Source organism: Topomyia yanbarensis, unplaced genomic scaffold (assembly GCF_030247195.1).
Source record: "Topomyia yanbarensis strain Yona2022 unplaced genomic scaffold, ASM3024719v1 HiC_scaffold_487, whole genome shotgun sequence".
NCBI classification, from domain to species: Eukaryota; Metazoa; Arthropoda; class Insecta; order Diptera; family Culicidae; genus Topomyia; species Topomyia yanbarensis.
In genome coordinates this window covers 521-25,000 of record NW_026683699.1, presented here as the reverse complement: position 1 = coordinate 25,000, position 24,480 = coordinate 521, and the positions used below count along the sequence as shown (strand labels likewise).

At 38.6% G+C, this 24,480-nt stretch overlaps 2 protein-coding genes across 3 annotated transcripts; both read left to right on the top strand.

Annotated features, from left to right (window-relative positions):
- Positions 1-6: 6 nt before the first annotated feature.
- On the top strand, positions 7-1,291 carry LOC131695634 (uncharacterized). The gene is made up of 3 exons (XM_058984175.1): positions 7-233; positions 438-752; positions 819-1,291. Exons 1-3 carry the CDS (start codon positions 48-50, stop codon positions 933-935), a joined length of 618 nt encoding a protein of 205 aa, XP_058840158.1. The 5' UTR covers positions 7-47; the 3' UTR covers positions 936-1,291.
- A 6,673-nt stretch (positions 1,292-7,964) lies between these two features.
- LOC131695633 (sodium-independent sulfate anion transporter) lies at positions 7,965-22,405 on the top strand. 2 transcript variants are annotated; one of them, XM_058984173.1, is made up of 4 exons: positions 7,965-8,295; positions 20,616-21,338; positions 21,394-21,656; positions 21,716-22,405. In XM_058984173.1, exons 1-4 carry the CDS (start codon positions 8,013-8,015, stop codon positions 22,232-22,234), a joined length of 1,788 nt encoding a protein of 595 aa, XP_058840156.1. In that variant the 5' UTR covers positions 7,965-8,012; the 3' UTR covers positions 22,235-22,405. The 2 variants fall into 2 exon arrangements, with proteins under 2 accessions (XP_058840156.1, XP_058840157.1); XM_058984174.1 differs by lacking the exon at positions 7,965-8,295 and adding an exon at positions 18,570-18,884.
- The last annotated feature ends 2,075 nt before the right edge of the window (positions 22,406-24,480 follow it).

Genomic DNA, 24,480 nt, shown 5'->3' with positions numbered 1-24,480 from the left:
AAGGAGCATGGGCCCTAGGCGACGGCTTCCTGGTATTTGTCGGACGAATGCTACGAGACAGTTCGCTCTCCACGGAAGTCCGGGTGCATTTACTGCGTGCTCTGGGAAATGCGGCTCTAAAAGATGATATCATTCTCCTGCTGCACCAAGATAGACGGGAGCATGTGCTCATGAACTTTGCCCAGGACATAGACAAGCACCCCCCAGAAGAGCAACAGGCGATAGCTCTTTTCGTAAGTATCAACAACAGAGAAGAGTACATGAAATTGGCACTTTGGCAGATCAGCAAATATACTTTAAACATGGTATATTTCCTGTCATAAACATATAAATTCTTCAAAACCCAATGTTACACACTGACCGTTTCCAACTTTTTTCCACAATCAATCTCTACTCGAATATAGTAATGAGATACCACATGCTTCATCCCGTTTCAGATGTGCAACCTCTTCGAAAATGACAACGCCTCAGAGTGGTTGTTGTACATCTCAGAGTGGTCCTACAATAATCAGACCACATCCAATATTCGCGCTACTACCAAGGTGGCTGTCCATTGTTTGCTATCGGCCTGTCCCCGACTGAAGGACATCGGAACTGCGCTGGTTCACAATCTGGCATCCAAGGAAGTCAAAACGGTAGTATTCGACGATGTAGCGGTCGAACTGTCGATGGCGCTACTGCAGTTCTTCAATTCGGAGCCAACCGAGGAGCACCTCTTCCGAACGATGAAAGCTTTGGCTAAATTTACTCTAGTAAGTTTTCAGAAAAGTTTTTCTACGCTTTCCTGTGCATTAAATAAATAAATTTAATTGCAATAGGTTTCCCCGGACGTTCCTCAGTTCATCCAGATGATTGGACCCCACCCGAAAACATTGAGAGGCAGAAGTGACCGAATCAACGAACTGATTGATCAAATTTCCAAAAAAGTTCGCTAGTTTTCATTTCAATTGAAAAGCAATAATTAAGGCAAGTTTTAAACTAAATAACAGTCACCGATTGCACGAATAAATTTCTATGTACAAAGCCGTACTAAACAAATTAAGAAAAGAAAAATCTTCCGAGTTAACCAAACTTCCTGAAGAGAAATTAAAGAAACCTGCATTTTCATCGCAATTATCTTCCCTTTCTGGAATTGACGATCCTATTTAAGCAGTAACACATCGATACAGCTCTCATTTCGTGATTTATTTGTTTTGAATGTAGAAAGGCAGATTTTTGTAAACAATGGTTTTAACTAAAATTTGAAGTAATGGATTATACAAATAAATACTATCTAATTATAGAGAATTAATCTGTTTATTAATTTATTTCTCTCGTCATACTCGTAAGATAGAGTTACAGCTTTGGAACTAGAATCTCGTTGCAGAATTTTGACCTTGTGATAAGACATTCGTTCGGTGACTCTCAGACCGATAAGTCGATCATCCTAGTCCGTGCAGCGTAACGCAATAGTGCTAATCCGCTTTCAAGGTTATCTTGCGCGTCTCCGCCTATTAGAGATTTCGGAATTTTTCTTCTTTTGTGTGCGTAGAACAATGAAGCAGTAGTGTTCAGAGCCCAGGCAATTCTGTTTTGCGTTGGGGGTGGCATTTTTTTAAATAAATTTAACATATATTTAAACTTATGTTGCAACGACATTCAATTAGCAAGGGAAGACATGAAGTGTTTTTAATATTGAGCTCCACAGTACTCAAGGAAGAGCGACACGGTTCTGACTTCTGCGGTAGAAGACAAAGGGTTAAGTCGTCGGGAAACTCTAAGCTTGCTCATATTCCACGCTGTTCTAAACTTTCTTCACCGTATCGCTCGTTACAATATAAAAAGAAAAAACTCACTTTTAGTCGCTAATAAAAAGGAAAAAAGAGAACTTCAGATCATGGATAGTATCGTTCTTCCAATGCACCCGGAATTTGTGCAGAACCTGGAAGTATTGTGTGCTACAATTGCAACCGTTCGATGTTTAGGATATCGACTTACACGAAGAGGCTACACATATCAACATCACCGAGAAAGACGAGTACCTCCATGATAGCGGAGTTTGGAGAGTCGGATCTCGAATAAACGTACCGCTATTGGAAGGCTGACCGCGTACAGATGCGCCAAAAAATTGCCGAAATTATGTCGTCATATGGCTGCGATCATTGCACCTACTGAGTTTCGCATGTCGGGAGCTCCCCAGCTGACGGAAAAACTCGACACACTAGTACAGCAATGGAGCGTCTTAACAAATTGGCAACATCGCGAAAGGTAACTATGGTTAAGTCACGAGGAGGAATGGGCAAGCGACCTTAGGAATTGGACGGCACCTGTACCAGACGGTGTCCAAATCTTTTGGTACAAGAAGCTGCCCGTTGTAAATCCCACGATGTTTGCTGTATGTTTCAACAGGGCGTTACGCGAACCACACTTATTGGAGTATTTCATCACTATGGTAGCACAATTCTCCTCCCCAAAGACAGCAACACGTCCAACCCATCAAAGCACAAACCAATTACCTACCCAGCAAGTCTGCACATGATCATGAGCATCTTCTTCACCATATTCGTATGGGCCCACTGTGAGCAGAAAGGATGCAAGAAAAACACACATGACTGCAAAGATCAAGCCATCATCGATGCAGTCATTGTTGGACAAATAGTATGCAACTAATGGAACCTTAGTATGGCCTATATAGATCGATAACGAGAAGGCATAAAACTCCATACCGCATTCGTTCCTTCTGTAGTCGGGATGTTCCTGCGGCAGGCGATGGGGAGGGGAACGTCAACACTGCAGTTCAGAAGTGGGAAAGACTACAAACACAGACTGCAGAAACAAAAACAGTAGAGCTAGCAACCATGAATATTTACTGGCATCAATGGAGGTTCCCATAAGCTTTGCATGGGCTTCCCTCTTTACTTCCCCTCCCAATACAATCATGCTCGTTTGGCTGCATTTTTTGACACTTCGCTAGTCTGTGTATAAAGTGTCTGTAGAAAAGACGTGATACGGTTTAAAACGCTCCGCATCTTGAGGAGGACATTCCAAGGCGATTGCTTTAGCCCGCACAGTAGGACACTCAATCGAAATGGGCATGGCTATCAGATAAGGTATGGATAAGCTGACCAACTCTGACGAAAACCGCAACTCTGACCATACCGCAACGAAGCGAAGTCGTTCAACACGGTCAGGGTTGATCACCTTAGGTATGGATAAATCTCACCGGAAGAGGTAACACATACCTTCTATATTGACGATCTCAAGACCGAGTGTAGTCATGAAACTAGTCGAAAAGATAAGTGGCGACATCGGCATGGCATTTGGTCAAGAGACATGCCAATCTGTTCAGCTATTATCAGGACGATTGGTCGACATTGGAGGCTGCGTGATCGACGAAGGCGAGGTGATTCGGAACATGGTTCGTGGCGAACCGTATATGTATTACGGATTCCTGCAGCTCCTAGGGATTCGGCTTAAGCTCCGAAATAAATCGAGTCGAGTCGCGTGACAAGTGTCTTGAAGTCTTTCCTAAATGCGAGGAATAAGGTCACAGCAATCTACACGTTTTTTGACTCCTGTTGACCTATTGTTTCGTCGTCATCAAAGGAACCGGACTGACCTGGATGTTCTTGAGAACAAAATTGAGGAAGGCGTTTAGACAAGCGGGAATGCGTCATGCTGAGTCGGGGCTGGAGAGATTTACATCACCACGGGACAAGGAATAGTCGACATCCAGGCACTATGCGTAGCGAGAATACTTTATGGAAAATGCCAACCGACATGGAGTATATCAAGCAGTTTGTACTGCAAACCGCAACTATAGCGCACTTCACTTAGCACAAGCGAACTACAACCATAACAGCCTACGCCGAGTGGCATAACAGCGTTGCTAAGATTTTTCACCATAAATAAGCGCTGCAACATGATCTGTGTGGTGCCGTGGAGAATGCGTGGTGAGCCAAGCACCCCCCTCCTTTCCACCTAGGTTGTTACGGATCTTGTAGTGTTTTTCTTCTTATAGGTCATCTGCATAGCGATACATTTACAAGTTGAGTACCGCATAATATTAAATTTTCCATTCTTGTCTACAATACCATTCCGCACTGGGTAATAGGCCCGAGCAAAAATGACCCCCCTTGACAATGATTCGCCTCAAGACGAGATGGGTTGCGAAATAAAATTGACTCCCTGACTGAAATTGTACCCACTCTCCTCAACCGGGGCGTTCGTAATCTTCCGGACCAAAGAAGATTTTTTTTTTAAATCTGCTGCATATTTCTTGAGTTCTGGCGGTACTATTTTCGACCGTGACAAAAATAATAAAAAGTCCAACCCGATATGTTCCGGGTGGTGGTAAATAGTGTGAAGCAGGCAAATGATACTGCTAGCTACGGGCCGTTTACAAAGGAGTACAGAGTATGTGTACCAGCTAATCGAATGTAATGTGACGGAGTCCTCATCGATTCGAGTTCCAATTGTGCGAATTTGCCGACACATGGGGTTGGCTGTTTTATCAACTCCATGCTTCAGCCAGTGAAGATACTGTACTCCAATCGTTTGCATTCAGCACCATATCCACTGAGACTCTTATCAGAGCTAAAATAGATTCTTTTGCCGCAAATTCCCTGTTGAAATGCTGATTGTACGCCACACAGAATCGCAAAGATTTCTGCTTGGATTAAGTGCAGTATCTACTAAGCTAAAAAGATTGGTTTAATCGCATTTCATGACAATAGACACCAGCGTCGGCTCGGCCCTCCAACAAAGAACCGTCAGTATAACAAACTACGTATTCCTCAAGTTGTCGCTCCATTCAGCCAGACAGCCAATCCTCGCGAAGAGAAATTCTCACATTGAAAGTTCTAAAAGGAAAACTACACCAAAAACGCGCGCTCAGATTTTCTGTTTTTGGGCTCACAATCTTATTCCCAAAAGCATTCCTTTTTGAACATTGATCTGTTCGCGCACAATTCGAGATGAGCGTTGCTCACAAAAAAACGGTGACACACACACTCACACACAAGGACACTTTGGTAGCATGTTTCGTATCTTTCTTCTGCACCTTACATTCCCCCCACCCAACCACCACAAGCAATCTCATCACCATTGCTGCTGCATTGAGCATTGTATGAAAATTTATAACCTTACTTTTCTGACAGCTCAGCTGTTTACATGGACTTAGAAAATTTTTGGGTTCACCCAGTACAAGAAACTCGGTTCGAATTCTAACACCATGTAAACAATCTCGCTGAACTGTCATGCTTTCGAGCATTTTTACTCATATGACGTCATCTTGCAATGTCCCATTGCATTTTGTTTTGTTTCATTCTTTTCTCCGCTGCTATAAATGCTGCTATAAATGTCCTGAAACATCTAGTAAAAAATTCTGATAGCAGATTCTAGATTAGAACCGACAAATTTCTATTCGGTAAAAGCACCTCTTTACTACCCGAACCATGATGACACACTGCTGGAGTAGTAAAATAGCATATATAAGGTTTGTTCCAGTACCGGTAGAAACTGGAAGTACTCCGGAGAAAATCGTTCCTGTACTCTATTCTTCTCTTTTTCCTGTTTCTGGTAGCAAACCGGAGTAAAAAGGAGCAAGTATTTTTTGCTTCTGTTTACTCCGGAGTGCCTTCCGTGTACTGGAACATTGTATGTATGTGTTGGGCACTAAGCCTTACTAGAAAAGAAGATCAACTGGTAGCTTCTGGACTGAAACCGACAAACATCTACTCGCTAAATCGCCTACTTTACACCTTAGGCCATAACGACACATAATGAGCAGTCATCCGAATGAGCTATATAAACTTCTCATCATAGCAGCAACGGTCACAAATGGGACAGCATGGAGACGATGGTATGTGTTATTCAAGTTATCTCTTCACTGCATGAGCCAACAGCGTGTAGCTATGGGGTACGATATTGTATCGCACAAGTATGAGGTTGGTTGAATACTAATGCATCGTGTGGGATCTTTTCGCTCACAGTATGAGAACGAAAAAAACAGATGCATTTCCGCTCTCAAAGATTCGTTTTGGGTTATTTTGCCCATATATGCATAAGAGTCCCATGTTAAAAAACAGCATACCGAGAAAAACGCTATTCAAGATTTACATTTTCATTGAGCCTTATGAATGGGACAACCATGTTTTGGTATTTTTTTGATGTTAAGTCAATTCGGCTTCGTTAGAAGAAGTTATTAAACCTTTAGTCACTCCGTTAAACGTTTAATAACTTCTTCTAACAAAGCCGAATTGACTTTCTGTCTTGGACAAAGTTGTAGATTGTTAAATCATCTTTCTTATTTTCTCTCGCAGTGATAATCTGATGCATAAAATGCCACCTAGAAAATGCGAGGGTTTTCTCTTTGTAAATTATCGAAAAATTCCGTACAAGCTTCAGGCACACTGTTCCGGTAGCCAAACTTGTCCGATTTGCTTCAAATTTGGCGCAAATACTTCGGATGAGACAACGAATCGACTCAGGGGTGGGCCGATGGGGTTATTTTTTTCTTGTCACTCTAATGCAAACGTTACGTTTTCGCACTCTAGATGAAGATACTCATAAAATTTAATTTACATGCCTACATTTTTCCTAACTTCACTTGCAAAAGTGTGGTACTTGCTGGGTTTAAATAATATCCGGCAGCAGCGATGATTCATTCACTTACACACGCTAATTGTTTTATTTTTGATATGACTCTAGTTGCGATATGTCTCGTCTGCCTTGCAGTACCTGCGTTTATCTGAGAGATAAATCTGGCGATGTCCAATGCCATGTCTAATCTCGTGCCATGCCGTGTCTGATGAGTGCTCTGTAAATCTAATCAATTAGTGACACTTCCATGAACTCCATCCATACCGCAGTTGACTGAGCAATGGGTAGACGTAGTAGCTTCATTATCTCGTCCGGTAAACATGGTAGCTGGGACAAATTTTTATTTTCAAATTTACAGCATCCAGCAGCATTACACGAAAAAAATGGAAAGGAAGCTGTACGGTGTTTTTCGAATATGTTGACGACGAAAAGTGAGTATTATTCTCAATTGCGAAATATCTTTGATATTAATTCTACTTTATTTTATTCTCGTTGCATTATTTCCTTCACATTCTTTCCCGAACATCAACGTCTCGTCAATACACCAAATCACCCTTGGAATTAATTTTATATACAATTCGGTGACTTTGTTTCACAATTATAATAATAACAGAAAATAAGAAAAATATACCTTCTTCGTGTGTCGCAACTATAACAAAATGATATAGTACAACTCCCAAGTAACAATTGAAGTTTTAAAGCACGCTAGAAGTTCAATCCAAGCTTTAAGAGTGGCTACAAAACTACCATAAAACTTATGTTGTTACTAGGGCTAATTAGTTATACTATTATTCCCTTTTAGTAATCCCCAACTAACAACAGATCAAAAAAATTATATGTCAAAAATTCGCACAGAAGCAGGACTGCTAAAGACCAAATTCGCTAACTCTCAAGCAGGCCCAACACAAGCATACATACCTATTGCCAAGAAAACAATTGTTAATATTATTTTGTAAATATTGATTTCCTAAAATTCAATTAAGATAAACGCATTGAAGAAATCTTGTCAATATTTTGTATCAATAATACACATTATTCCTATCACCAGAGATGCCAGATTTGCAGACAAGTCTGCAAATTCGCAGATTTTTAATTTAAGCTGCAGATTTTTTCGATGACGCAGATATTTGCAGATTTTTTAGTTTTGTTGCAGATATTTGCAGATTTTTGAATATAAAGGCTTTTGGTTACACTAGCTTTCCTGACATTTTTTGTTCTTCCCAGACTTTTAAATTATTATTGCAGACATTTGAAAAAAGTACCTGGCATCTCTGCCTATCACTGCCACCTCATTTTTTGGTGTACATTTTTTTAAACAATATGACACGAATGAGTTCAGTTAAGGTAAGACAAATTCAGTTTCAATTGTGTCTCTGTGATAATCAGATTACTCTGGTTGGAAGAAGCTGGTCGCAGTTAAATCCATTACAATGGGTCGAACAGAAGAGGAACTGGAGAAACTTCGCGCGCGCAAAAATTGTGAAGTCGATCGGAGGCTCACAGCATCCCCTTCCTGCAGTGGCATCTGTATTCGAAAACAGTTGCGACACAGGCTTAGTATCCTCAATTGGATAACAGTGTACGATAAGGAAGATCTGGTATCTGACTTTATCGCTGGTGTCACGTTGGGCCTAACTATTATACCACAGAGTATTGCCTATGCGGCAATCGCTGGCCTACCGTCCCAGTACGGCTTGTATGCAGCATTTATGGGTAAGTTGTTGGGGTACGCGTAAACTGAATAGGCTTTCGTGTGTATCATTGACAAAGAATTGTGGAATAAACGAAAGAAGTCACATTCGAACACACAATCCGGGATGGAGTCGAACGGTGAGTTTTTCGGTATCCAAAAATAATACGACGGAAAATGTTTTCGGATTTCTCAGTTGGGCTGTTGTTATCTCCCGCAATGCTATCCACACTAGTCAAGCCAAACCAATTCAGAATTTGATTAAAGTTGTAACAGAAAATTGCTATTATTTCGAATCAAATCCAGGCTGGTTTGACTAGGAGATATGGTCCGGCTCTCTGCGAGAAACTATACTTCGAACATAGGCAAACAGACATAATACTCATTTTCATGTTTATCATCCCGAAAATTAACGGTAAATTTGAAGTCTCGATTGTAAGCCAGACTGCGCTCAAACCCGAGCAGAAGAAAATAACTGCGAAATACTAAATTTAGGTATCAATACCAACGACTGTTTACCACAATATGGTATTAATGAGCTCTATATAAGAGGTAAAATACCAAAATAAATAACACAGATATGTTCTACAAATAACTATTTGATAATAAAACGAGTTATTATAATACCTGAATAATAATAAAACATTTTTCAACCTTCCAGTAACAAAATTCACTCTATGGAGGTATTCAATAAGGTATTGATTTGGTATTTGAAAAAAATCACTGGGATACATAAATAATACTAAAATAAAGTATTATACCTCATTGAGGTATTAAGCAGGTGTTGAAAAATGTTTCTTCAATAACTGCTTAATACCTCAATGAGGTATAATAATCAATTAATACCAAGTTTTGGTATGAATACCAAAAAATAGTATGCTCGGGTTATTGCCCAGTTATTTTCTCCTGGTCGGGAAGCGCTGTTTTTATGGCATTTGTTTTTTTTTTGCCAAAATGTCACTAATGAGTAAAACACGTGCTTGTGCCGTATCAAGTGCCATTAACATGCAGTTCTTATGCGCACAGGAGAAATACGTTCAACTTATCCTGACGGAATCACGACGTAAAATCCTTACTACCAGATTCCTGCGTTTGAAAGCTCGTTCTGCCAGTAAGGTGCTTGCGTTGTTCTTTACGCAGCAGAATGAGAGTGAGAAAAGTGACCGCTATAACGGAACGATGATATGGAATTACAGCGAACCAATGCAGAACCAGGGGGTGGAATTCCGCATCTGCATTCGAATGGTTCGATTCGAAACTTTTTGAAGTCGTTTCAACTAAATTGCGGCATTACGTATCGCATTCGACCAAGCGTCCAAACTTGTTAGATTGCTTAATGTTGTATATGTATGGCCATTGCGGACTGGCGGACTGACGAGTCACCAAGTAGGAAGCACATCAAACAGATTAGTTGGTGGTTGATAGTTATTATTTGGCTAATCTACTACCAACTATGATTTTCTACACACCTAGAAAAAATAGAGTAAATTTACGTCTCCTGACCCTGACATATACGAGCATCAAAACTGACTAAGTTTCACGTTTGATTTCAATTTTACATGACGTTTAATTTCGTAAATCATGTAATTTTACTTCTCATACACCATTTGTTCTGAATGGTAGGAAGTGTAATTTTATGTCATTGCGCATGCAAAGTATATGTTTCATGTAAAATTAAACGGAACACGGTAATGTTCCGTCTTTTCGTAAATTACGGTTTGTTGAATTGTGTCATGTTTACAATTACGTTAACGATAAAATTCAGATTTTTTTGGTGTGTGGAATCTGAAGGTTTTTTTGAATAATATTTGTCAATGTGTTATATTTGTTGTCTGTGATTATATCGACATATACAAAAATTCACTTACATTTCTCGATAAACATATGATTACGGCTTAAAAGCCAACTGTCAAAATTCTCTTTGAAAGGAAATTCCGGACAAACCGTTACTCGCCAAGAACAGATATTGGTTGTAAACAAAAGAGAAAAGTTTTTTCTTTCATTAACTGCTATGAACTGTGTTTAGCCAGTAACGGTTTGTCCGAAATTTCCTTTCAAAGAGAATTTTGACAGTTGGCTTTTAAGCCGTAATCATATGTTAGGCGAGATTTAGAAAAAAAGGTCAACCATTTTGTCACCAATTTGAATTTTTAAAATCTGATATTAAAATTGTAATCTGCGGTGCTTTAACGCTCATTGGCTCTCAAACGTGAAACTTATACGCTTGACGCGCCCACTAGATATCATTATTTCTCGAGTGTTTTGAAAGTAAATTCTGGACAAACCACTAATCACGTATTATAAATCACAGCAGTAAATGAAAGAGAAAATGTTTGTCCGAAATTTTTCCTCAAAATAAAGTTCGACAGTATGCTTATTGGCCGTTTACAAAAACACAAGATATTTGTACCAGTCCAATAATGACGAAAGTATGTTCTTGCATTGATGATATGCGATGGTTTTTCTATTTTAATTATTTTAGGAAGAACATTACATAGTTTTATAAAAAATTGAGTGACAGGTGATTAGATAACATTTGTTTTTTTTCGTTTGATGCCAAAACATTCAGTCGAAATCGATGTTCTGCTTAGGTTTGTTGTTTTAGATATGAAAAATGATCTCTTAGAATTGGGATTTAACTTCGATCGTTAAAAATTTACTTATCGATGCGTTTTGATGGATGAAAACAAATACATCATCATTTCACTCTCGTGCCATCTTTCGCTCGACATACAGCGTTAGAGATCACGAATTGAGTTTTACAAGATGACGCCACAAATGAACTCATGATGAATGAAGTTCATGTTTGACAATTCTCGGTGGTTTGTTTACTTTGTCACTTGCGTGAGTGCGAGTGCAACGGGTGTCCATCTGTTACATTCGAACTCACGTAACATTCATGTAAACAAACCACCGAGAACTGTCAAATGAAGTTCATCCGGCTCATTTTGTAGGGTTATGTCGGTTGGTGTAAAACCTAATGGGATATCGCGGTCAAAGTAGGCTGGGATGCCACTATGCCAGATTTATCTGACACAGTCAAAGTTTTTTTGCAGCTGCCAGACTAAAAGACAAACCTCTTATTCTGTCAGGTTTTTAAATTATAGACGTTGTTACACCCAAATTTCGGAACCTTGGGATATATTTACCAAAATTTAACAAACATCGATTGATGCACGTTCTATAAAGACTAAAATGTGGGAAACTTTCGATGACTTTGAGGTTTCCATCAAGTGACAGATTTTGCCATATATTTTCAGTTGAACTGCCAGATTTTCTTTGAGAAATAGTGTGTAACCGAGCAAATTCTCATGGGCTCAGACACCATACAACCCCTTAAAAAATTCATAGATATGGTCCGTGTCAAGTTTCACAACATGTTTTTATATGGGATCTACCGGACCATGGTGATAGTGTTTTCATGCATTGATCCCATTTAAAACACTATCAAAACAGCATGCAATGGAGGTGGAATTGGATCATGACCATGGGGGTATAAAGGGCGTTTCGTTTGCTCGGGGAGTGTCGTTCTCTCATCGCGTACCATAGCGCCTGCTCTGAGAGTATCGCACATTTTGACCTGTAACTTCGCTAGCGTACGCGCCTATAAACTTCGTTTCGGAATAGGAAACAGGCCAACGCAATCGTGATTGATCCATGCTTTAAGGGGAGTGTCTGGTGTAGTGGGCAAAAAATCGTCTTTTGTTTTAAACAGTGTAAACAATACACTCTAAACTACTTCTACCCAAATTTTCAAGAGAAAATACCCAATGGGTTATTTTCTACAGCGTTTTTTCCGTGATGCAATTTGATGTGAGGCACCCTTTAATGGCGTTTTCCTCGAAACCGCGTTTTTCAAATTGGCGAAAACGATAATTCAAAAACGAATCAACTAATTGACTTGATTTTTATGAAAATGCACGATATGTGCAGACTGTCGGTGAACCACAGAAAACTAAAGAAAAAAAAAAATTCTCCCCATTATTTTGAAGGAAAGTGAGCGAATTTTACAGTAAAATATGAGATTTTTTGGTTTTCATCACGCCATTTTCGGAAACTCGAACTTTTTTCTATTTTTTTTTTGGTTCATCGAGGATTTACAAGTCTTATGGCATTTTCGTTTTTGACAGTGCACTACACCGGTGTAGTCGGTGCTACACTCATTCAAACATGGGTGTAATCAGTCTATCTCTTTCTTTGCACTACACCGGTGTAGCACCAAGAAAAAACGAAAACGCTATAAGCTTCACAAATCCTATTGAATTTCCTGTGTCAGACAATTTTATAAAGAGTTATCGTGTTCACCGCGGCACTCCTCGACGTGGAAATAGTTGGACGTCTACTCTTGAAACGCGTATGTGGCTCTGCGTGACTGAATTTTTTTTTCGTGCGCTATGAATGTTTAAATAGATCTTAATATTACACAAAAGATCCATTGCCATCCTTGCCTTCAAAATCGCAAAACAATATTACTATCGGTTTGAGCACTTTACACCAGTCATTTTATAATATTTGTTGAAATCTACTCCAGGGGGCTTTTCCCTGCTCCAAATAAAACAAGACACTATATCTTATCATACAGTTTGCATTGTTGTCATACGCAATTTACATCGATTGTCTAACTCACGCGAGTGATGGTGTGACATAAGGCGGCAATCGCTGTGAAAGAGAATACCACTTTCTTTGCCAAAAACGACCGGTTTATTGCTATCGTGCATGTTCTCTGCACGATTGTTGTTCAGAAAATCTCGGCTACGGAGCAGGTTTCAAAAATGCTGAATCATGCTACCATCCAAAGGAAAATAAATCTTTGATTAAATCATACACTCGGATACTCCGTTGCTAATCATTTTGATATCATCCTAATTATATTTAAAACTATTCTAGTATATACTGAGGCAGCATACTAATATTCGAGCACAGTGGCAATGTTGAAGTTAGAATTGGAACCAGTCCATTGCTAACAGGTTATGCTCAACGAATAGAAACTATTTAGAAACGCTTCCCATTATTCAGGTAGAACTAGGGAAACGGGGGATTGAAGGTAAAACTGACACTGTGGGTAAAACCGATACTACACTACTTTTCCCAGAAATCAAATATTTAATCATTTCATTATTAGGACCATGATTATTTTGAGCATTCCAAGACAAATAGAATTTACATTGGTACGTTAAATGTCATAAAAATAATCAAAACATACGAAAGTAAAGTTCATTCTAGTCTGGGGATTAGTTTTTGTTGAAAGATTTTAACCGACCAAAGTTTTTAAATTCACCATGTTTCGTACACATTCTTTCCTAACTTTCATATTCAGTATTTTTTTACTGTGTATTTAGCTCTAGAACGTTGCACTTGCGTTTTCCACCCTAGAACGTTGCACTGATCGCAATTTTCGGAGGTAAAAATACAAAAAAAAAAAGAAATGTATAATACATCATATTCTTCGTTTTTTAATTGCGAAAACAGCTATGTAAGTGAAAGTATGAAATTTATTGTACCAATGATACATAAATTGGTTAAAAAAAGTGAAAAAATCGCGGCTTTGACTTTTACGACTTTGCGAATTTTCAACCGTTTGGAAGATCAAATGATTCTAAAAGTTGAAAGAATGTAGGGTTACCACCTCTGGAGAGGCTTTGACCCGGAGATTTTCACTGACATGGGGGGTGGTGGATTTTCCTTTTCACGTTTGAGAACGGTTTTATGTGTTTAATCTGGTGTAGTATTTCACTTCCCAGACTAAGTGCCAAGAATACAAAAGCACCAGCTATTCGCGGTGTGGAGGATAAGTCGAACGAGCATTGCTCTCCTCCACTATTAACACACACACACTAATTTTTTTCTGCCGAATCTCAGCTTTTTGCATCTTTTGTCGAAATATCAACAGCTGAGATCCAGCAAACATTATTTTTTCAGAAAAAGTGACGTTTGTGTGCTGAGACTCGAAATATTTCACCGAAAATCAGCTAACTAATCTCACTTTACTGAGATATCAGTTTCTAAATTTTCTGACTACACAGCTGTTAGGAAATTACCGAGACGAATTAAGTATGCAGGAAAAGGAGAGCAAAGGAGGCAGGGCTTCAGCATCACATGGGAAGCACAATGTGGTATCGGTTATTCATCACCAGAGGTCGCAACAAAGGGGCAAAACTTACCTCCCTAGCCAACAGCTAAGGGTGGCTACATGAGTAGCAACAACAACGGAAGAACTCGTTTGATCTTGACCTAGTCAGTTGGATTAGAACGAATCTGTCATACCTTGCTGCAGCTGGTGATAAACACCACTAACAGTGAACTAATTTGGTAAAATTGCTGCAAAATACACCATTTTTTACACCATTTTAAGCGACTTAGTGGGATGCAACATTTCAATTGTAACATATAGTGGAATATTACCTTTCTTAATTTGTAGTAAATTTGCTTTGATGTGAAAGAAATCAGTAATATTTGGTGAACTCATCTTCGCTAACTTGAAACCAAGGGATAGTCGGGAAAAATAAATCTGAAACAGAGTAATAGTTAACTTAGACTTTTTAAATATATTGTAAAGCATGAGGTAATTCCAAAAAAATAAAATTATGCTGCTTCCCACCAAACCCGGAAAAACTGATGTAAAACCCGGAGGCCCGGAGATTGCTCCCGAAAACCGGAGTCTCCGGGTCAAACCGGGAGTGGTGACAATCCTAAAAGAATGGTTCAGAAACAATATTAAATGGAATTTCGCTGCTTTTGAAAAAGTGCAATTATTTGGAAGAGTGAAAGTTTAAAAATTCGGTTTTGGAAAATGCCATGAAATGGGGTGGAAATTGAAATGAAAAAATATTTCTGGCCAGTAATACATTGGTAACACGTAACGCTACTGTTACAGCAGTCACTGTGAGCAATTTATACTTGCGAGCCATTGCTTTGAAAAACTATAAAAAATAAACATTATAACAATAAAAATCAGCAAAAATGAGAACTATGTTTTTTTTTCTATTTCAAAATTAAATTAAATTAATTGAATAAATGATTTAAATACGATTATATAGTACCGTAAACCGGGGTGACATTGATCACTTTTCGAAGTAATCATTGCATATTTTTAGACGCAACACATTTTTTTCAAGTTTAATATTTTTAAACCATGTACTGATGTAAGCAGAATAAGATTGGATGGTTTTATCTAAAATTGTCCGCTTACAGCTATTTTTCCAAAAATGATTTCAAGTTGATGTCCGTTTTCGTATTCCGGGGTGACTTTGATAACCTGCATGTTCACCCACATTAAGTTATTGATGTCGATGTTTTTCATTCTAATGTTTGCTTAAACTAATTATGGAAAGATACTCATTGTTAAATAGATGTTAATTGGTATTATACAAAGTATTCAATGTACTGTAAAATTCGAGTAACCAAAATTCGTAAAATTTGTGTCTAACTAGAATAAAAGATTCTGAAAACCTTTAAAACTGCTAAAATTGTTTTATTTCAGTGCTTTATCAATGTACAAAATGTTTCATCCATTTTAACACGTTGGAATATTGAACAATGAAAAAAGTTGCGAATTTTAGCTTAAAAAAATTTGAAATAATTGCCAACTAGTTTCACAAAAAAAATGTATTTAAAATAAACATACTCTTACAAGTAAATTTGGTACATTCCACTCTAAAGGAAAATAAAATCTCGCTTGTAATTTATTACTCTTGCTCAAATCTGAGATTTATTTGTTTCATAAAAAATAGACACTTTATGAAGCTTCGTAAAAATAAGGTAAAGTCAAATTTCGGTTTTTTGTAGTTTTTGTACCCAAAAACCGAACAAAATACTCAAAAAGTATAACAAACCAGTATTTCATAAGTTTAGAGTAAAAATCATTTCAAACTAAAATGATTCGGTAGACTATTCTGGTTTAATAAGCGATCTACGAAAAAAGTTTCGAGTGATCAAAGTCACCCCGATGATCAAAGTCACCCCAGTTTACGGTACTAATTATTACTTACGTAGTAAAACAACCAGTATTTAAACTAGCACTGTCACGAGTCACATTTCCACTGACAGCACGAAACCTGATGAAACGCTAACGGCAACAGTACACTGGGGTACAAATGTACCCAACGCCAACTTTGACAGCTGCTTCCCCAAAGTCTATAAGCAAACTAGCTCACCACCTTTTCCTACACGGTAAAAAAACTTTACCCATTTTATGTATTCAAATTGCCTATTTTCGGAAGTTATTCGAGCTGTAAAAAATGAGTATTTTTTTGTTTCTAACAATGAGTACATTTTATCCTTTTCACAAATACTCCATAAGGTGATGTCAATGGGATCTTGATAATGGGTGAAAAATCCTTAAGCATTATTTCAAGCGAGTTAACCTGCAAACTAAGGATCGTAGTGGAACCTGCAAATTATCGCCCTGCATCGGAGTCCGTGGCGGAAACGGAACATTTCGGCAATGCTCCGAAAACAACGTCTGTTTAGACTACTGAGGATGTTGAAAATATGCGCCAGTTCGGCATTTTTAGAGGAACCAAAAGATCCAGCCATCAAAAATATATCCAGTTGGCGGTTTTATTTTATTAAGTAGTTTTAGAATAGAATCTAGATTCCTATACTTTTATAAGGAAACAATAATGTGAAATAAATGTTATTTTATGTTTTTTTTTAAATTCAGAAATAATTCTATTGACAGTATTTTTCATTCTGTGGCGAATTTCAAGAATGGGTATTTTTTTACGCATTTGGTTGTAACAGTTCTGCGAAAAATAATGGGTGAGACATACCCAGATTGACGCACAAGGTCTGTACTCATTTATGGATACAAACGATTTACCCATTTTATGGGTTATTGCATTTTTATTGAAAATGAGTAGTTTTCTACGCATTAATGGGTACTTGATTTTATCAGTGTACTCTTACTAGAAACTCTAAATTACATTATGGTTAGGGTCAAAGATCGGTAAATGCCGAATTCTCGTCCTCACACGGGTCCAAAGAAGGCGTAGGGTACATTTGTACCCCAGTGCAACGTTCTAGGGTTAAAAAGAAATATAGTCGGTTGACACGGTAAAGATGGACACGTCTATCTATACCAGGACACATGCTAATGAACTCGGGTGTTTCGTAGTTATGCTGCCTAAGCTCGACCCTCATTAGCAGAAGACTAAGATTAAACCCGTACGATATTAAGCCTGTTCTAATGACACTGCCACTTCTAGTTTTCCGATTTGTTTACTTCACATCCTTGCTCTCACTTGAGTACTATGGCTCTAATTTTCATAACTTTCCCTACCCAGTAATCTCTAGCTAATTGAATATCGTTAAAATGTAAAAAAAGTTAAAATGAAAAATGTTCGAAGTTGAGATAAAACTGACACTCTTTAGTTGGGGTAAAACCGAGATGCTGTTTAAATGGCTGTGTATATTCAAGAAATATTAAGATTGACTGAGAATATTAGTGATATTTCGGTTACACTATTATCACATGTTGATAATAGTAGAATTACACAGAAACTCTTGCATTATGTTTAATGCTTATCAGTCCTTTCAAAAACTGCTGAATCCCTCGAAGTTTTTGCTGTTTCTGTGGTATGCGACTGAAACCGAATTTCTAATTCTCCAAATGGTTGACCAATATAAACTTTATCACAGTGAGAACATAATCTATGATGATTGACTCACCAAACCAGAGGTTGGTAACCTTACTACGAGATGTGTATCACTTCTAATAAAACCTAATAGCAGAGAATGTAGAACACTTGCGAATTTGCTCTTACTAAACGGAATGACATTAAAAGTTGCAATGATGTTCGAATGGAATATCCTGTATCCATAACATGAAATAAATTTATAACATAAAATACTATTATTTATAATCCTACATTTCTGAACTCTCTTCCATTTACTACGTGATGAAGCTACAAACATATTTGCTTCACATATACTTGTTTACATATACTTACACTTCACACATACATACACAAACACACAAATAGAAAAATAAATAAAGGGCATGTCGATGTAACACTTTTTGCAATCAATCATTTTTAAGAAAAATCATTCTTTGAAGCGCTGCTGGCAACGTTACACCTTGTGAGGAACCTTCTAACCCAAAATTCAAAAAAGAAAAGATACTTTTATTAGCTTTGTGGCATTTCAGAAACAAAAACATTGAGTTCAAGATATCGATCTTACCCATAATTCCCCTACCGGTTTGCCAAGTTGAACATCATTCACGTATTCCCCTCGCTCCCCCGGTTGACCGTATGCAAAAAATCCCCGAATACAATAGTTTGTGACCGAGCTCAGTTGAACTTGGTTGATCGCACGATTAAGCCACTCAGTGAAATTCGCTGATCGCGCGAAAACATGGTAATCCAAAATGTTAAATTCCGAAGACGCATAACGCAAGCGATTTCGGCAAACTGCACCGCAAGTATTTGGAAAACCGAAGTGACACGGCGGATTACTATATTGAACTGGATCCGGTCCTACGGCAGAGAGGACTTCGTTTCGGACTTTATCGCGGGAATTACTTTAGGGCTTACCATCATACCGCAGAGTTTGGCGTATGCACCCCTGGCAGGATTACCTTCGCACTATGGATTGTATGCTGCTTATATCGGTAATTATCAAATGACGGAAAACCGGTGAAAGTGATTGCGATTCTTATGATGCATGGGTAGGTAGTTGATCCCTTATTCATATCGTTTGACAAACGTTTATTAAAAGGTACTGTATTGTATTGTTTATTAGGGCTTTAACCTCAATTGGTCATTCGCCATTTGTTAAAAAGTATGGATAAACTGAAGTAAACAAAATAAATATTTGAAAGCTGATTCAATCAGCATATTGTTTGTTTTTCTGGTCCTTTCAATTAGACGCACGGACTGAAATAAATAAGGGTTCATCTACCTTAGTCAGCACTAACCTAATGCCCATGGGAATGAAAATTCTTCGCTACGCGGCATTTGAATAATAGGTAACATGTAAATCCCCGTACTCATCATCATCAACATGATGGTGCTGATAGCTTGGTGGATTAAGTCAGCTAGATCGAAAGATTTTACACGGAAATAGCATTCCATGTGATGATAATTTGCAGTTGAGACACCATATTGAACGATTAGTTTTCCGAGCACTTGGAAAAAGTCTGCGAATGTCAAATGTTGGTTTACATGATTAATGATCGACCGGCTCCATCGCCACATCTATGGCACCCAAAACAACCTTTCTACAAGTTATGAAGGCTGACAATTGAAGGCATCCAGGGCCGGCATTACACTTTTAGCCAGAGTGGGTAGTAAGACAAGCATAGTGTTAGTGGTTTATTACTGGAGATTTGATGCATTTTTGTAATACACTCGCTTGTATTACATTTACAGAAAAACACTTGTGGTGCGTTCGTGCAAATGGGATCGTAGTACATCGAGGATTTCAAACGCGCGTATTGTGTGCCAGAGACACCTGTGTGGCAGATTTTGAGTCAATTAGTCCAAAATTTCGAGTGGGTAATTACCCACTAAGTTATTTTAGATAGGGTAGTACTACCTATACTACCCACATTATCCGCCGGCCCTGAAGGCATCCATATCCAATTCCAATAAATTTGATACGCATACAATGGAGACCCGATTTTATCAGCTCCCGATTTTATCTACCCCCGATTTTATCAGCTTTTTGACCCGATTTCATCAGCTTCATATGAAAATTGATAGTTGGTAGTTTGATGGGATCTAGCAGACGAACCAAGTTGAATTCGAGTAAATCCTTTCTTGAACATATATTTCTTATCTTAGAGATCCGAAAAATGCAAAAATAAAAATATTTTTTTTTTAAATTTTGCGCTGTCACACCCCCTTAAGGAGAACTGAAAGTAAATAATCAGAAAAGGTTGCAAGACTATATCTAAGGAACAAAGAGGAATATTTTAAGAGCTTCAGTTTATTAAAAAGAAAGTAAAGTATATGTCCCGATTTTATCAATGACCCTGTTTTATCAGCTCAAAATTCGTCAAGGGGTTGATAAAAACGGGTCTTTACTGTATTAATATAGGTTGATTCGTATTAGGGGTTGGACACTTCTCCCAGGATCCTCGGATCCGTCAACAGTGAACACTTCTGTTAAACAGTGATTATAATCTGCAAATCTACACTTTAAGGCGCTGTTTTCATAAGGCTGACTCGAGATGGCGAGTGGCATATGACACCAAATTATTCGGGCCCCGGGATGGCACATTCAAAGTGACAGCAGTTGAATAACTATGTTCATATCTACATTCCATTCTGATAACAGAATACATAATTAAAAATATCCCTTTTTTGTTTTGATCATCATTTTTTCGTCATAATTTCAGGCGCCTTACTGTACGTGATCTTCGGAACGGTGAAGGAAGTCTCTATCGGACCGACCAGTTTGATGGCTATTCTCTCTGTGCAGTACACAATGGACAAACCAATTCAGTACATGATCGTGCTAGCATTCCTTGCCGGTATCGTAGAGCTGCTAATGGGCGTGCTTAAGCTAGGTTTCCTGGTTAGTTTCATTCCAATTCCGGTCACTTCGGCATTTACTTCCGCCACCTCGCTGATCATCGTCGGAACGCAGCTTAAGCATCTGCTCGGGATTCCTTCGAATGCCAGGGGTTTCTTTCAAACCGTATACAGCTTGAGCGGAAAGTTGACTGAATTTAGCGCTGGTGATCTTATGCTTGGAACAGGCGCTATCCTGTTCCTATTGTCGCTTCGACAAATAACACAAATTCCAATTAGGGATGACACTAGACGGGGAAAGTTTCTGAAAAAGTTACTATGGTACATTAGCCTGGCACGAAATGCATTGATTGTACTGATCTCCTCAGCATTAGCGTACAAATGGAGCAGTTCCGGTGAGAATGTTCCGTTCAAGCTTTCCGGGCATGTCGAACCGGGAATTCCAGGTTTCGAGCTACCAATCTACAATGTTGATACAGGCAACAAAACCATATCGTATTTCGAAGTTGTGAAAGATCTCGGAAGTGGTATTATTTTGGTGCCTCTGGTTGCAGTTCTAGCAAATGTATCCATCGCAAAAGCTTTCAGTAAGAATATTGTTTTTACTTAAATTATGATTTTAAATGACAAATATCGTTCCAGCTGCGGGAAAAATTGTGGACGCATCGCAGGAAATGATTGCACTGGGACTCTGCAACATCGTTGGATCGTGTTTCAGCTCGATGCCAACCTGTGGCGCATTCACCCGCTCAGCCGTGAGTCACTCCAGCGGCGTTCGAACACCATTGGCGGGACTCTACTCTGCCATCCTGGTCATTTTGGCGTTGAGCCTACTGACGCCGTATTTTTATTTCATCCCCAAGACAACACTGGCAGCGGTTTTAATATGTTCTGTTATTTTCATGGTAATTTTCTCGGCTCCGTGGTCTAATTGGACGAATAATACCGCCAACATAACTTCCAGATCGACTTCAAGATCGTGGACAGCCTGCGGAAATCTTCGACAATTGATACCCTCTCCTGGTTCGGTTGTTTCAGTGTGAGTCTAATTGCAGGCGTCGAGCTAGGATTACTGTTCGGTATTCTGATAAGCATTGTAGGTCTGCTGAAGGTTTATGTGCGCCCCGTTATTCAGCAGACTTCGGTGGAGCAGCGTGGATTCCGGTATATAAAACTTGCTCCCGAAATGGGTCTGTTTTTCCCGGCGGTTGATTTTCTGAGAACGAATGTCATAAAAGTAGCCACAGAACAGCAGGTTCCTGTGGTGATCGATTGCACGGCCGTAATCGGCTTGGATCACACTTCGGTCAAAGGGCTCAAGGAACTGGCACGCGAATTGGATCAGGTAAAGCAGAAACTCATACTGCTTAATCTCAAACCGGAGTTGAAAAAGTTGCTGAAGGCGGCTGACAGTGCGTTCAACTTTTGGGAAGATGAAGGATGTTCAAGTGCAATCCAATCTGTCGCGGAAAATACAGTATGAATCGTATTGGTTGTGGTGAGGTCGATCTGTTTTGCTATCGAAAAAACATGCGTTGGTAGTTGTGCTGTTATTTAAATTATAATATTCGTATTAAAATAGAATTTTCAAGTTATTAAAAGTTGTGAAGGCGGTCTATGCCTTTGCTCATCTTTCTGATGAGTCACCTTTAAATTTGAGTTATTGTTTGGTGTTATACTATTTATTGTTATCAATATTCTAAGCTGGTAAACTAAACTTCGTTATAGTATTAGATGGCCTTGAGTTTCCAGAAAAGAGAACAATAGGTTTTTGCAAAAGCGATGTTAGCTGATGTCAGACGATTGTATTATAGGCTATATGCGATCGTATCAATCGTGTGTTTTGAGCAAAGGTTGTGTCAAAACTCCATTATTTTAATTAAGTCATATTTTTTTCGGATTCTCCTCCTCAGTAGCTAACAGCTGACTGGGGCACCAGCCAGACACTAAATTCAAAACCCACTACTTATGTGTACAGTTAAAATGACGGACCACTCAGCGCTCTTAACCTATGCTGGCTATCTGACAGAATGACCAACTTATTGCCCCTTAGGTCGCCCCTTAGGACACTTTCACTTTAGCGCCAATAGTAACTGGAGCTCCCAGGGCTTCTAGGGCCCCTTTCGGAACCAGATGGCTTCCGTTCATCCATTCAATTCGGTCAGGTTCTACAACCTCTAATACAAGAGTAAAAACTTGACTCCTCGGCATGCTTTCAGCGAATGTATTTACGTACGACAGTTCCGAAACATGATCCAGAATATTAAAGTGCCCCGTTAAATTCCCCAGTAAGAACCAACAGAGATTATATGTGCGAAGGGCACTACGTACTGCCTTGTTTTTAATGATGCTAGGTTTGGTCCCAACGATTGCTTTGGAAGCAATATTTTCAAGGCCAACCAAATTTATTGCCTCTGTGAATGCTAGACAATCCACACATTGTATCTTTGATAGTTCCAGACAAGCCTTTTTGCTTTCCATTCTAGGCCATCACACCATTAAAGCATATGCAAGCAGTGATTTGATAAGTCAAGTGACATTTTTGGTTTCAAGCACCATTTTTGCAAAAAAATAACTTCTTCCTTTTACAACGTTGCCATATTACGTTTAGAGCACCTTGAGTAGATTCATCCTCGCCCCTAGTAGTGATGACAATGCTGTCTGCGTAATCCGTCACTTCTCATCCGAGACCTTTTTGCTCATTCAGGAGTCTATCTACTACCAGAGACCACTGAAAGGGTGACAGCCCTTCGCATTGAGGACTTCCTGTAGTGGTTCTCATGGTCTAGCCTTCCAATGACGCTGTTACAACAGCCTGGCAATATTTTGATCCGGCAGCACAACCTTTGACACCTTTCAACGTTGATGAAGAGCAATATTGCGCTTTCTTTATTTTGCAGGACATGTTCAACCTTTTTGACAGGACTGTGCAATGCCGTATCAGCTGATTGACCAGGTTTATAGGCAAACTGTACATTATTGCCTGCTGGAAAATTCAATATTTATGTGCTAATCGAAGTGCGTGGGTGGAGTAATGAGGTTTTAGAACCCCAACAGGTGGCTTTCGGGGAGTAAGAAAATGAGATGAGAGGAAAATTAGGCGAATGCACCGGATGCTGAATAGAGGAACAGGACTGAAAGGGAAGGATCGAAAGCCTAGTCGGAGCCAAAAAAACTACACGCAACAGGGGGTGGATTCAGCCCCAGGGGTGAATTAGATTATCGTAAGGGATGAATTATGCGGGATAAATTTTAACTTGTTAAGCGTCTTAACATTACCGTCGGATATTTGCCTTATATATTGTTTCAGTGTGCCTAGAATTAAGCTGCTGACTGAAAGTTGTAAGGAACAGAAAGTATGGTGTCCATCCAATAAAAATTCATTTGGTAAGCAGTTTTGAGAAAGGGATAATTGTGATTGTAATTGTAATTGTAATTGTAATTGTAATTGTAATTGTAATTGTAATTGTAATTGTAATTGTAATTGTAATTGTAATTGTAATTGTAATTGTAATTGTAATTGTAATTGTAATTGTAATTGTAATTGTAATTGTAATTGTAATTGTAATTGTAATTGTAATTGTAATTGTAATTGTAATTGTAATTGTAATTGTAATTGTAATTGTAATTGTAATTGTAATTGTAATTGTAATTGTAATTGTAATTGTAATTGTAATTGTAATTGTAATTGTAATTGTAATTGTAATTGTAATTGTAATTGTAATTGTA